We start from the raw sequence: 15,754 nt of genomic DNA, 5'->3' as shown, positions 1-15,754 counted from the left end.
AAGACCACCTATGGGGCTAGGGAGATAGCTGGGTGGTCTAAGCTCCTGCCAGGCAAGCACAAGAACCCTGTTTTACTCCCCAGTACTGCATGCCGTGCCACCATGCTGGCCACGGAAATCAGGTGTGGTGGCACACACCTGTAATCCCAATGCTGGGGGCTGAAAGCAGGAGGATCACTATGAGCTGTGTAGTGAGACCCTGTACAAAATTAATTAATTAATTGAAGACAACTTACAGGGACTCCTTCCTAGAAGGGGCCCTTAGAGGACCAAAAGTGGCGATGCCTATCCAGTGACGTGTGAGGCCTCTGAGCCCCTGCCAACACTATGATCATGGTCACTGTTTATAGTATTCAATTTTCTTCCTCACCTAGTAGAGTCAGTGTCATCATCTTCAGTACTTAAATGGCAAAACAAGCTCAGAATGGTTAGGTAACCTGCCAGGGTCACACAGCCACTAGAAAGAGCAATCCAGTTTCCATTCTCAGAGGCAGAAAGGAGGCTGTACCTCTCTTTGCTGTACTCCAGAAATGGCCTCCTTTTGGTGGGAATCAAGTTGGAGTGCTCAGCAGGCCTTACCTGCAAGGTCAAGGGGTTTGCAGGTGTTTCCTGAGGATCAGGACTGTCCTCTGACAAGCCAGCTGCTTCTGGTCCCTTGAGAGGTGCTGGTGAGGGGGGCGCTGGTGAACCCCCGGGCGTGGTGGAGTCTTCGCTCCTCTTACACTCTTTTATTTTCACAACCAAGTCACAGCAAGCATAATCTCCTAGGAGAGAAGATTTAGAATTTCATTTAGAGGGCACTGAGTGATTCTCGCCTGGCTCCTCAACACCATTAGGCACAGAGGACAATTTTGAAAATAGAAACGCCAGTGGGTTATTAATGGGCCTCGTTAAGCTGACAAAGATCATGTCTCATCATGGCTGCCCTGGTCACAGGGAGGAACACTCCCAGCCAGCCACGCTTCACGACTGGCTAATTATGCCACGGAGGTATTTCCTTGGCTTCTGAGGCTTAGAATGCCTTTGCTGAAAATGAACAGGAACTCTATTCTCTGTTTCTTATTAAGTGTGTCCTGTACGATTATTACAGTTCGGTTGTTTCGGGACAGCATATTAATGTGTCTCATGTTTGCTACACTAATGATATAAGGATGGGGGATGACATTCAATTATTTATCTCTCCCCCTAATTTGCCTGAGTCTACCACTGGCTTTACATAAGTAATTGAGATGATTTCTCCCTCTGAGCGGGTTTTGGCCTCTCCCTGCGGCCACTTTGACTTTCCTTTCTAGAAAAGGTCAGGAAATGACTTCCTCGGCACTTAGGGTGGGAGAAAGATCAGTAAGACATCACTGGCCACTTCCTGACCAGTGCCTCAGCCTGGAAAGTACGAATGGATCCTTCGGTCCCTTCTTAGCTGACCCTTCCCATCTGAGCCCCCTCGTTCTCCCGAATTCATTTTCCCAAGCCCAGCTAGTCTTCTCACCAATCCCCCCAGCTCTGATTCGGCACAAAGTGTTCCTGACCTCTTCTGCATTCCTGCCCCATAAGCCCCTTTAGTTCTGTGGCCCAGTGACCTCCCATCTCCAGGCTGAGTCCCAGCCTTCAGGGCACTGTCTTCCTTCCCCCAAGAAAGGGTCTTATCTCTGATTCTGTTATTCTTCTGAAGAGAAACACTCCTCACCCACCCAACAGCATGGGTCATGAGTGGGGCCATAAGATAATGTTTTAATCCCATGAGCCTGTCTCACTTTCAAGGGCTGGGCCACATTATGCTCCATAGTGCTAAGCCAGGCACCTCAAACATCTGGTTCTTTGGGGGAAAGCTGAAGTGGCCACCAGAAGGCTCATCTATCTGACTACAGGATGCAGCTCATCTGAATTTTCGGTCGCTGTTGTGGTTTGTGTCTAGATTCTCACTGGCTAGACCAGCTGTCCTATCGGTATTCATCAGCGTTCCCTAGTTCTCACAAGCCCAAGATGACCAGACTGTGTGTGGTTTCCTTGTGGTAAATGTTCTCCTGCCACCTGTCACTGTCATTTTCTACCAAGACCACAGTACTTGGCAGTCTCATTTCACTCTCTTTCATGTTTCCAAGCATCTGCCCTTGTTCCTTCTGGAGGAGTTCCCTGTTGATCCCTCTCCTCTGCAGGTATAATGGCTAACCAAGGTTAGTCAACATCTATCAGCCCAGATTAGCCCATACCTGCCCATTCACCTCCGAAACCCATCCTTAACAAATCAATTTTCTCTTCCATCAGATTGTTCCAGTTTTCTTGAGAACATTTCTTCTAGCTCACAGAGAATACACACTTTCTTTTAATCCCTGTCCACCACCTCCCCATTACCAGACCCAGTAACCCAAAGGCAGCCCTAATTCTCCCATAACCCCATCTTCTCCACTTCCATAATAAGGATCTCCTCACTGAATCCAAAACATCTGCGGGCTCCTACCAGTGACCATCCATTCTCTCTCTTGCTTGGCCTGAGACCTCTCTCATCTGTCTACATATTGTTGCTTATGAGACAGCATCCTTCAGAGAAAAGCTCACTGCCTTCAGTTGGGCCCCAGCATGGTTTTAGGAGGGTCTTTCAACTTGAAAACATGGCTACAGAATCAGGGACAAGATCCTTTCTTGGGGAAGGAAGACAGTGCCCTGAAGGCTGGGACCCAACCTGGAGATGGGAGGTCACCGGGCCACAGAACTAAAGGGGCTCATGGGGCAGGAATGCAGAAGAGAACAGGAACACTTTGAGCCAAATCAGAGCTGGAGGGATTGGTGAGAAGACTGTAGTTGGGCTCTCTTTCTATCTGCACACTAGATACCACCCTTGCGCTTGGGCCCCTGGTTCCTCTGCAGTTCCCCAAATATGCTTTCTGTCCCCTCACTTTGTGCAATGATCTTTGCCACTGGCCTCATGTTCGAACCTCTAATTGCATCTCACATTGATGTTCTGAATCTTTTTTAGGGCGAAGACACTTCCGCCAGGTCCTCTCACATGACCAGGCTGCCCTCGGCTTTCTAGAGGCTCACGGACAGAATAGTGCTGTTCACTCTGTCCTGGACCGGATGGGGGGACACCCTGATCGCAATATGTGGTACAAAGCAGATGTTTAATAACTGCTTCTGTAATGGATTAATGAATGAGGAGCTAGGGATTAATGAGCTCCAAAGAGACACTTTTATGAGTTACCATAACCATTTTATCTTTTATAATGCAAAGCTACATAACTTTGTATCTTTCTTTCTGTACTTCTCCAAAACACTTTGAGCAAGTCCTTAGAATGACAGAAAATCTAAACTATCCACTGGCATACTGGGGACCATAGCCCACATCATGTTTGCCTTTTCTTATACATCACCACCGACTGCACTTCCCAGGAATGGCCAGCAGAATGACCCCATGAGGAATTATGCCTGTGTTCTTCTTGGTTCCCTTCTCTGTGACAGAGGAGATGGGGCCTGCCTCGTGGGCACTGTGGGGTCTAGTATGCTCATGCCAAGTGTCAGCAACATGTGGTGTTACACCCCTCAGCCACTGTCCCCGCTAGGCTGCTTCAGAGCAGCCATACCACCTTCTCAGGCTCTCTAGAGCTAAGGCTGGATCCTGCTGTGCCCCAGGGTGGCCTCTCACCTTGCTGGTACCAGCCTTATTTATGTCCAGTAGGACTGGTACCTCTGACCCACAGGGACTACCTTCTGTCTGGCTGCTTGTGAGGTCCACAGGTCCCATTACATGAGCTATTTCTGTTCCCTCTCTCCTCTAATCCCTCAGTAAGGTGAGGCTTGTGTACCCAGAAAGACATTGCTCCCTTTCCCATAAGAGATGAAGATGGAATCCTCTTGCCTGCCACCCTCACTCCTTACCTTTGGGGAGCTCTCTTTCTATCTGAGCACCACTGTCTTCTTGTGAAGCGGGACATGGATCTTGTAAAGGGCAAAAGAACCCAGGCAAAGGGACTCTGGGTCTCAGGAAGTTTGGAGGTCGGCTCTCTGTGGGCTTAGCAAGGTCACTAGACGGACAGCCATCGTGTGGGGAACTGTCCCCATCGGAAAGGAATCGTTTAATGTGCTTCTGCTCCACTGGAGGAGTGGACAGAGTCACGTGTGCTTCTCCTTGATGCTTCTTGCTGCTTCCAGAAAATACTTTTGTTTCTACTAAAGATAAAATGAAAGTTGTACTCAAAGTATCTAACAAGCCCATCTCTAATGTACAAAAATCTATTGCCCACACTGCTGTCCTGGAGGCAAGCTGGCAGGGTTACAGCAGTGCCTCTGGCGACCTGCAGCATCGATATGCCCTCAGGTCCCCCAAAATTTACCACATGATTTCCTGAAGTGCCTGCGAGACTGTCCTGAAGTCTGGTTAAGAGCTCCATGTGCTTATACTGCTCTCATATGCTCAGCAGGCCCCCGAGAATCCCCACAGTGACCCGCAGACTGGATGACTTAGCACCCTGACTCAGGCCCAAGTTCCAGGACTCAAATCCCACCCCCACCACTCTAAGCTAGCCAGCCTCTTCTATAAAAATCTTGGTGATATAGTAATATAATGAATAATTATTAAATATAAGTCATTAACTATATCATCTACCCTTATGTACTATATAGATATACCGTCCTTTCTAAAATTATATCTTATAATTAGGTAATATATATTACATAAATATCAGATATTAAAACTGAATAACATAGTAAAATAATAAGGCATGTCGAGTATTTAGCTCAGTATCTGATACACAATAAACACTTTGGAAATGTTAGTTCTCATTATTGCAGAAATAGTGATGCTAAATGATATACTATGGCAAAGACAGAGACAGGAAGCAGCTTACCAGGTCACTGCGTGTTGCTCTAATGAGGTAATGGATTGCTCTACAGATAGGTGCGACACATTGCTTGTTTCCACATTGTAACAGTCAATGCCTAGAAACACCCTTAGTCATCAACAGCGGACTAGTTAAATAAACCGAGCACATCCATGCTTTGTAGGAGTTAAAACATGAGGATGTTCTTGTGTAGATGTGCAGTATGGTCTAAGGTATATTGTTAAATGAATAAAATAAAATGTGAGATGGTATATTGGGTTGGCCTCTCCAGCAAATGAATGCGTACACAGAATATCTCTGGAAGGTCGCAGAGATGGAAAGCCAGTCTGCACTGGGAGAGGCCAAGGAAGGACCAGGAAGAGTGGAAGAGAGGCTTTCTCTACACTGCCTATTATATGTGTTGATGTTTCAAGCTTTTCTTTCTATTATACTCGGGGGGCTGCCCATTAGCTCAGTTGTTTAGGTGCCTGTTTAAGCAAAGCAGTCAGGCTCAGGATACTGTGGTTCGATCCCCAGATCCTCCTGCCTTACCAGACCTGCCCTTAAGGCATCCTGAGCCAGCCCAAAAAATAAATAATTAATAATAAATCCATCTAGTATATTCCATCTAGTATACTATATAAATCCATCTAGTATACTCCCCTCACTAGTTTCTCCCCTGTCCATGCTAGCACCCTTATGGGGAGTGTGGGAGCAATTGCTGGTGGCAAGAATGTGCCCTGACCTTCCTGTGCATTGGGCCAAAATTAAAAAAAAAAATGCTGAGATCCGCTGGATTAGCCTGAAGATTCTCACTGTACTTTTGCGAAGGTTTTCTATCCAAAAGTAGGTGGCCCATAACTACCTCCTCCGATGATACAACTCACCTCCCAATAGTCTGTCAGTGTCTACAGTCTGTTCCAAGCCCTCTCTGCCTGAGTCTCTAGTGTGCCAGCCAATGAGAAGAGCTGAATGTGGGGGACACCGGGGTGTGCACTTGTGATAAAAACGATGTAGAACTTAGGGTACAGCTCCCTGCCACTTTGACAGGATCCAGCCCAAGAAAGTCTTCAACTTGACACCTCTTCATTTCCTGACTCACTAAGGAACTAACTCAGTTTTCCATGTTCTTCTAAGCAAATAAAATATAGGTAAGTCTCCTACTAAGTCAGCATTTGATATACTCAAAGTGCTAAAATGACAATTTTATTTTGGCCCTTGCCATTTGCAGAAAGGATTTGTCAGGCTATCATAAGGTCGCATTTTATAAATAATAGAGAAGAATTTTTCTAAAATTTATCTCAAATATCATCAGTTCTGTTTAAGCGGAAAACATTGAAGGCAGAAAAAACTCAAAAACACATATTCCCTTCTATATTACTTATTTTTTAAAACTAAATTACTTATTAATGATTGTAGCCATAGTCTGTCATATAATAGGGATCTATCCTTGTGATAGGTTAACCTAATGTATTTATGTGTGGATTCATAGAGATTAATCAATATTTTCAGACATCTATGAACTATCAATCTTTTCACCCATTGTTTGTCCATCCATCCCACTATGTACTATGGTGTGGATCATAAATATCTAACCCCAAGGGCCCATCTATCAAAGGCCTAGTCTCCAGCTCAGTGCTGTTGGGAGGTGGTAGAAACTATAAGAGCTGGGTCGAGAGTAAGGCTTTCTTAACATTTCGGACAAACCCTTGAAAGGAAGAGTCAGGCTCCAGCCCCTCATTCTCCTCTTGTATCCTAGCCATGCAGTCTATGGTTTTGCTATTCATGTGCTTCTGCTGGCAGGTGCTGGCTCCCCGCTTCCTCCACTAGAGGCATGTAAGCAATGCAGCATGGACTGACTTTTCTAAAACAGTGAGCCAAAACACACCTTTTCTTTTGAGAAGTCTATCATCTCAGGTATTTGTTACAGCAACAGAAAGCTGACTAATACATTGTACCTGGCTTGATGTAAATTATGATGTGAGTGATTGAGTGTGAGTCAGATGTTGCACTTGTGACTTGAAAGAGTTAAAAAAAACCCAAAACTCCAGAAAGTAGAATACAGTTAGTTTACAGCTACAGGAGAAGAGAAAAATATGCTGGCAAAGAAGAACTTTTCAGACAACTCACTGATCTCTTGTGACCACTGAAATGTAGAGTCTGTGGCCACGAGCTATCTGTAGGCAGCCTCTGTAGGACACGGGAGCCCAGTCTTGTGCTGCCATAAACAATGTGTGCAGGTTGGACTTTAAGTTATTGATTCACGCCCTAAATTTCAAAAGGTCTCTGACCAGTGAAGATCCATTTCCACTGTAGGTTCTGCCCATACTCGGAGAAGCATGAAGTCAAGCCATCTCCCTGCCAGGCATGTCTCTTAATGAAGTTCACTACTTCCTGTCTGAGTCAGGCAGGTGCAGGGCCTGGGGGACCACACATTTCCTCCAAATAGCAATACTCTCATATTCCCTTTTTCTGAAATGTGATATTCCATAACTCAACTATCCTGCAAACATATTTATCTCAGAATTTAGTTGTATACCGGAAAGAGAACAAACACCAACAAAAGTATTCTGCTCAACACAACTGTTTCTATCATCTTCATATCCTTGACCCACAAGAAAGACTCTTGGATCATTACTCAGTGCCCAGTGCTGCTTTCCTCAATCTCACTGTCATTGTGAGGTATACTGTATTTACAGCTGAAAGATGTTAAAGGGAGCACACACCAAGCCACCTCCTAAGGGAAGAGGCAAAGCTCTCCCTGTGCCTCAGACATCACCTCTGAGCCCTCTTGGACAATGTCTACCTTTGTGCCACCAGATAAAGCTGCACACTTGAATTGAGTGATACTCTATTCACTGATTTTTGTCTATCATTTTCCTACCTGTACAAGTCCCCTTAACCAATACTGTATGTTTTTAGTACCAAAACATCGATTTCTAGACTCAGCTGCCTGCTGGACCCCAGGGTCTCCTAAAGATCCTGGGGTTGTTTGCTGCTGCCATAGGTAGCTTTCATTTGCCCTCTACTCCCAACACCTCTTAAATTCCATGTCTGCTTTCTTTATTAAGCTTGCCTACCTTCCTCTCCCTCTCCTGTGGGTTCACCTCCAGTAAGCCCATAACTAGAACATCTGGCTGGAAACCAAATAAAGGAGCTTGTAGGGGCAGGGGCAGGTAGATGTCCATTCTGAACAGTGCCTCGGGGCCAGTAGGAGACGCATAAAAGCTCTCTTTCTCTGCAAGACTTTTCTGTCCCTTCTGTTGGTATTGGGACATGAGAGCCTACTGCAGAAGGGCAGCAGTTCTGTACTCTGCATGATGCATACTCATCCACGGACAGAGAAGCTGCCCAAGAGGAAGGAAAAGACAGGAACAGTAGGTGCTCGATAAACGCACAACTTCCCTAAGTATTGTTTGCATTGTTCTCTTCCTTTCAAAGGAGAGAGAAAATCTGAAACTAACTTCAATTCCTGCTCAAGAAAAACTAAATTTTAAAAAGTGGAGTAGCTTATGGCCTCTAAGAAACAAGTAACTGAACAAACAAGCCTTTTATATTCACCAGGCTGGAGAATATTTTTTTGTGCCTGTTTACTGGTTGTGGCTTCATCTTTTGCCTGCAGATTAAAACAACTGCCTTATGTAGAAATGCATCTCCATTCGGTACCACTGTATATCATCCCCTCCTGCTTAAAACTAATAACCAATAATTGTTTCTGTGTATTTCTATTCACTTTCTATATAGTAAGACGGCAGCCCAGGGCAGGAGTAAGAGAAAGGGGGAGGCGGCAGATAGCAAATGGGAGAAACAGCTCCAAGCTGAAAGGCAGACAGCAGTAAGCAGGCTTAGTCACAAAATCCCAAAATGAGTCACACAGCAACAACAGAACCGGAGCTGGTGCCACTGGAAGGAGAAAAGACAAAGGAATGGAAGCGACAACGAATGAGGCCACGTGCAAGTCAGCTGGAAAGGATGGAGGGGCATCCAAAGATGCAGCGCACAATGAGCAAGGCCTTCCTCTGAAGGAAATGAGACTTCCTGCAGATGCCAGCCCTTCCTCGACAGTGCATAGTTTTCTTCTGCTATAAACATCAACCATTATAAGTTCTTCTTCAAGAAGACGGAAGGGGAAAGGGGCCAAGGACCAAGAAATCAGACTGACTTGTAAAAAGTAGCAGCAGTCACTCGTGATCTGTGAAAAGAGCTTCCTCCTCTGGAAGCCAGGTCAGACAGTCAGGAAGGCAGGGCGGCTGCTCAGATGTCGGGGCCGTGGCAGGACTAGATGCACGCAGTCGCCAGAGACACGAGTGCATTTAGAGACAAAGGGAAATCCTAGCACACTCGCTGCTACGGGGCAGGGGTCGTGTTTCAAGATACCATGTGGAGAATTGTGAAACAGCTCTCACTGACAGTAATAACCATATATGTAGCTGCTGCCAAGCAGGAATACATTTTAACACACCCCCCTCCCCCCCGAGGACAGCCAGCAAGGATGCCGGATAGCCACTCAGAGCTGGTTTTGCAATTATGTCAGAATCTTTGAGACTTTCAGACTGATGATCAAAATCTTAAAACACACAAAAAGTACCTAGAAAGCAGAAATCACAGACATGCATGCATGTGTGCATACACATGTACACACACACACACACACACACACACACACACACCTACTTACCTGTTTCCTAATAACAGCATGACCTCAATTGCCTTGGAAAAGATAACAAAGAGACACCAGGTCTCTCCAACCATCAGCCTGTCCCTTCTGACCTTCCACACAGGAAATAGTCCCAGATTATTGGTTTCTCGCATAACGCTTCATCCCAAATATATGACTCAGACTTCATAGTGCATAGGGAAAGAACATTTTAAGCATTCCTCAAAACTTGCTCAAAACAATTGAAGCAACCAGTAAATTTTTTTATGAACACATATTTTTCACTAAAACAAAATTTTCTAATTATAAAAGGATAAACAATGACTGTCAAAAAAAAAAAAACTTGAAGTACAGAAAAATATCCTGACAATCTGACACTCCCCCAGATGCTCATAGTAGTTATTTGGGGGAGGTAGGATACATTTCCAGTGTACAGTAGGGCCTATTCCACTACCTTTTCTCTTGGTTGTCATACTGGGCTATATCACGAGCCATTTTGTCTTCTGAGACAAGGTGTTGCTAAGTTGCTAAGTCCCCTGGGCTAGGTTTCAACTTGTGACCCTCCTGCTTCCATCTCTCAAAGTGCTGGGCTCACAGACATGTGCATGGCACCTGGATAAGGTGCCAGGAAGTGCTTTCTTTGTCTCTGTGGCTGTACCTCATCATGGAATAGGACCTCTCCACTTCCAGTGGGGCACGAATTCCAGGCTCATCAAGGTGGGACTGCAGGGAAGAGGGGTGGGCTGGTGGTGCGTTGGTATGGAGAGCCACTCTTCCCACACCGCCTTATCATTTCAGGGGCCTTTATCCCTCCTCATCTTTTGTCTTTTCTTGGGTGTTCCAACACTACCAACTAGATAGCCCTGCATGACACAATTTGGTCAAAAATAAGCTCATTTGCTAAGTGGCAGAGGAAACAGAAGAAAAGAATCATGGTTGATGCTCCTACAAAGTGATCTGTGTGCATAAGGCCAGACTCTCACCTCGTGTGTGTGTGTGTGTGTGTGTGTGTGTGTGTGTGTGTGTGTAGAAAAGTGTGGGTTGTACTTCAGAATTTTACCGCATTACCCTGAAACCTGCAGTCTTTAGTAATCTGGGGAGGAAAAAAAGCTTGATTATGGTTTTTCCTACTCTATTGAGGAAATATCTCAATCTCTTAATCTTCAATTCAGCAACTATTTAGTGAGTGGCTACCATGTGTGTGCAGGGCTTTGTTGAGGGCACTTGAGCTTGCAGCAGTGAAAACTTGAAGTTTCTCTCCTCACGACTTCATAACCAATAATGATCACTTCTACTCCAGACTCACCCAAAACAAAGCCTATCACCTCCCCCCACCGAAGGCTATCTCTCCTTGGCCCCTTCACCAGCGTCCATCACCTCTACTCCACAGCCCCCACCATCAAGGTACAAGATCTCCAGCCCATCTCCCACCTTTGGCCGAAACTTGCATTCCCAACCCCCCATGTGTACCACCTTCACTCCTAACCCCTCAGCAATACCTACCCCCTCCACCCCAGGCCCTCTGACCATCAGTGTTCATCAATTCCATTCCAAAACTCTCATTACCAACATCCATCATCTCTACTCCAAACCCCCTTGCTGCCTATGTCCATCACCTCTCACCCATCCCTGTACCACCAATGTATATCACTTCCACTCCAAACCTCTCTTGCCGCCAATGCCCATCACTTCTGGTCTCTCTTCCACCACCAATACTCATCACACCTTCACTCTAACCCCCTCCATGTTCATCAGCTTCATTACAATCTCCAGTCACCACCATCCCTCACTTCCATTACCAAGGCCCCTACCATCAATGTCTACTGCCACCGCACACACTCCTAGCAACAGTGTTAAGGCCCACCCAAACCACTACTCTGACTGTCTCAGCTGGACATGGGCCTGCAACCAACAGTTGTCTCCCCTTAACTAGTAAGTCAGCATCTATAGTCACACGCAGGACCCCTTCCAGCTTACAGAATGCAGCTCTGTCCGTGTGGGTTATCCAGCATTACAGAGACTTCACGTCCCCACACACGACTGGTTAGGTACACAACAACCATTCTTGTTTTTTATTTAGTTAGAAAATCCTCCTTTTGTTCAAGACGGCAATGAGCCAGGCTAAAACCATTATTTTCATAGTGTATAGCACTGTCATGGGCAAGGAGATATAAACTGGTCTTTTGAGAGAACTAGAGCAGCTTGAGAAGGGATGGGCCCGCTGGTACTCAGCAGAGATGTGACTGTGCCAGTTGGAGTTCTAGCAACTATTCTATCAGGAAAACTTTGAGGGTGCCAACCCTGAAGGGAAGCAGAGCAGAATGCAGAGGCTCTGTTACAGAAAATACTGTGGGCCTACCACACCTGCTCCAGACTGATCACCCCTAGATTTCTTCCATTTTTTTTTTTTTTTTTTTTGGAAGGATCATACCTCTTTGTTTTAAGGGTCTAGTTACTCAAAACCGACACAGTCCTAAATACCTAGCAAGGTCTAGGTAGGCTAGGTTAGTGGCAATATATGACAGAATTCATACTAGATTTGGTAAAACTGAGGCTGCTGGACCCCCCTCTGGGTTTCTGGGTCAGCTGATCCAGAATGGGGCCCAGGAAGGTGCACTCAAGTCCCCAGTGCTGCTGACTGTACCTCCCTCTGGAACTCCACATGAGGACCACAAAGTTAGTACAGACTAGAGATACGCAGCAGAACCAAAGCAGACAAATTTCAGGGGCTCATTCCTTGCTACTAAAAATGAGCTCTAGGGGCTGGGGAGATAGCTCAGTTGAATAAGCGCTTGCCTGGCAAGCACAAGGGCCTGAGTTCAATCCCCAGTTCCACCAAAAAAAATAAATAAATATAAAATAAAAAATAAAAAATGAGCTCTATTATAGCTTCTGACGACACTGGGAATGGGTCGGGGCTGCAGAAGTCCAGGCCCTCCACAGGAGCATGAAGTCAGAATCTGCATCAAGCCCATTTCTGGGCAGCTCTGTCCACATGCAAGTCTGAGGGACAGCAGGAGTTAGAGGACCTGCATGGGTCACAGACGACTCCACTGTCACTCCACTCACCGCCTCCAGGACCACAGTGGCTGGTAAAAGGAATGCAGGCAATCTGCCCTGGCTGCTAAGGGCTCCACTCATGAGTAGCTGGCATTGCTCTCACTCTCACTGTGAAAGTCTTGATGTCAGAAAGAGCGAGGGATCCAGCCAGGTGCCCGTGAGAACAGAACGTCAGAGACCAGCTGTGAAGGCTCCGCAGCCCACCCGACTTCCCTACCTATCCGTCACTCCAGGCCCAAGGAAATGAAAACACCTAAGTACAAGTGTAAGCGCTAGGCAAAAATACAAAACTTCTTACACACATATGCAAGGAGTGATGGAAATACAGTGAACATTTGAATTCAAAAATGTATTACAGCTAGAGAAAGATTGTCATTAACATATTCCACCTCACTTCAACATACTCCACACCTCACTTCAAACACACTTATACCAGCATTCTTGCTACTTTCTGTAGCAGGTTTGGAAGTCTGCTTTTGTGAGTATCTTCATGAAGTATGATCAAAAACACAGTGAATACTGCTGCTAAGTGCCATCCAAAGGAAAGACAGGCTTATAAAAACATTACGGCATCTCCTCATCACTTCAGTCACCAAACCTGGCACCATGTAACTTTTAACTCTTCTCCAAAGACAGAATGACAATGAAAGATGATGTTTTAAATCAATTCACATCACTGAGGCAGCCACGACAGTTCAATTAACAAAACAAAAGAAGACTTCTGGAACTGCTTCTGAAAGTGGCGAGAATGATGGGACAAGTATGTTCAAAGTGAGGTGCTTTATATTTTTTGAGGGGGCCTGATAGCAGTGTGTCTTTTACTGTGACAAATATTTAAATGTAAGCATTAATATTTTTGTCCACACCTTAATTACACATATGTGTGCCTGTGTAGGTACATATAAAGATAAAAAGCAGAGAATACATATCTTAGAGATATAGAAAAGGTGACAAAAATAGAAACATTATAATTATAAAATGGCAGAGAAGACACCAAATATCACCCATATGAATACATGCAAAGGGACTGAACTCACCTTTAAAAGACTTTCAGTGTGACCTGTGAGGCAAAGGAACTTGGGCTCTGCCTGACACAGGCACACATGAACTTCCTTTGTACGCAGCAGCTCCCCATTAGAACCCCAAAATGGGTTTCCAAAGGGGTGCTCAGCCCTCACTGGGCAACTCTGGCTCATTGTTCTTGTCCTTCACCCAAGGGCAAGTAGCATAGATCCAGGGCGAAGGGCCCGGGCTACTGAGGAATACTGGTACCACGACAGAACAGATGGAAATCACTTTGATCTGTAGCTGGGGAGAGCCAGACAGTGCCTCCATGTAGAAAGCTCCAGTTGCAGTCCTGAGCCGAGGATGTTGCCAGCTGTCCTGAGCAGCCTCTAGCACTGAACCATAAATAAATCCAACATGGAAGACATCACTGAGAAAGCCCCCGTAAGGTCCTATGGCTAAGAATCACAGTGATGTAGAGGAGACCATCAGGACAGCTAAAAAGCAACAAACATATGACATCTTGGATGAGACTGGTCTTCCGGGCAGGTGGGTGGGTGTGGGCCCATCACACCACACAGGCCTTCCTCACTCAGGCTTGCACCACTGGATGATCCGCTGCAGGCTGACTTGATGTTTCCAATCGTGACTTCTGTTAATTTAGAACAATACCCACAACAGCATCCACACTCTGCTTCTGAACGCTGGCACAGCAGCCAACAAACATCAAACCTGCAGGCCATGCCCACATACTGCCTGGAGCATCAGTGTCATTCTTGTTTGGACAGCTGTTTGCTGGCGGTGATGTGAACATATATTCGGTTTCCCCCTTTTTATGAAAATGAAGAGCAAATGAGTATGTGAGACTACTTGGCACTCATGAGCTCAGCAGTCATAATCAAGATGAGGCTGGAACTCACCAGGTGCTGGAAGCAGAAAATCTCCAGCCTTAACTCCCAGCCCCTGGACCTGTTGGACTTTGTGTTGAGTTGTGAAGGAAATGAACAGAACTCAAGAGCCAATTTGAAAAGCTAGATTGATGTGACCAAAGACGGGACCTAAAAGTGTGAGATACGCAATGAGCAATTTTATAATGCTGTTGAGGGGTCTGATGGCAGACTCTGCTGCTAGTAATAGGATTCTCCACACCAGAATGCCCGCTGCCAGGAATGCCTCACTTGGGAAACTCAGTCACCCTCCCTCTGACACCTCACATCATTCCTTCACCTCCTGCCTCTCCAGGCACCTTGTTCCTCCCTCCAGCTAGTCAAGACTCTCATTCTACTGCAAGACTTGGAAACCCAGTTAAAGAGGATGGAAAGATCTCAGAGGAATCCATGTCAAAAAAGGAAGTGCATTCCAAAGCTATGGTTCCCATGGAAAAAGCCCTGTGCTCCACTTCTCAGCCCTGCTGGGGTGGCAGGGCATACCTCCTACCCAGGCTGACATCCTTTTGGATTTAGTCAGACCCTCTCTGCAAACCTCAGTCAGTCAAGTCCAACTCAGCTGGAAACACACGGCCCTGCGTACATCTTCTCCTAAGAATGCTGTGCCCTTTGAAGAATTATTTTTGACAATCACAATTGGAAACACTCCCAAGGGCCTCTGAAGAGAAGCACATGCCACATGGAACCAGTAACCAGAAATAAATCAAGTGACAAAAAGAGGCTGAATCAGCATAGGCCAGGCCACAGTAGGGATGCAAAGAGGGAGACACTGACACCGGCTGGTTTTCCCTGCCTTTGTCTCCTCAGCTTCCAGGCTTAGACACTTAACATCGTTTCCTTCCATTCCCTCCCTAAACAACCATCACTTCCCAATGAAATAAACAGGTGGTGTCTCATCAAGCCCTCAGCTTTCTAATTACTCCCCCCATTGGAGACTTCCTGAGTTATTTATTGCTCTTCACTAAGAGCAAGGCATAAGAAATGAAACATAATTTGTTTATGGGCTTGCCTTGTGAGACTATTTAGGTATGGAAAACCACAAATATATTTAACTGTTTCTTAAAAGCTACTGTGAATATTTTGTCTCATAAAATCATTTCCCTTATGCCCTAAAGAAGGGAGGAATTTCTCTGTGAAAATAAATAAATCACCTTCTTACTGTAAAAAAAATCATCCTCTTGGAATAAGGAAGACAAAAATCACTAAAATTATGAGCTTTCTCTGAACCAATGCTTAAGATATAAGCTTGGGGAAAGGCAAGATGCACTGTGTAT

At 45.6% G+C, this 15,754-nt stretch overlaps 1 protein-coding gene across 4 annotated transcripts in view; it reads right to left on the bottom strand.

Annotated features, from left to right (window-relative positions):
* Window positions 1–15,754, bottom strand: part of CUNH10orf90 (chromosome unknown C10orf90 homolog) — a 244,330-nt gene that overhangs the window by 26,952 nt on the left and 201,624 nt on the right. For 2 of the 4 annotated variants that reach the window (XM_023709093.1, XM_023709094.1), the window contains 2 exons: window positions 3,871–4,161; window positions 580–764 (listed from right to left, as the gene is read on the bottom strand). In XM_023709093.1, coding sequence (XP_023564861.1) covers window positions 580–764; window positions 3,871–4,161 — 476 coding nt within the window. The remainder of the gene's footprint in view (window positions 1–579; window positions 765–3,870; window positions 4,162–15,754) is intronic. The other 2 variants (XM_023709095.1, XM_023709096.1) reach the window with 1 other exon arrangement.

Source organism: Octodon degus, unplaced genomic scaffold (assembly GCF_000260255.1).
Source record: "Octodon degus isolate 3935 unplaced genomic scaffold, OctDeg1.0 scaffold00010, whole genome shotgun sequence".
In the NCBI taxonomy this organism is placed as follows: domain Eukaryota; kingdom Metazoa; phylum Chordata; class Mammalia; order Rodentia; family Octodontidae; genus Octodon; species Octodon degus.
Note: the sequence above shows the minus strand (reverse complement) of the source record. Positions and strands in the feature narration are given on the sequence as shown.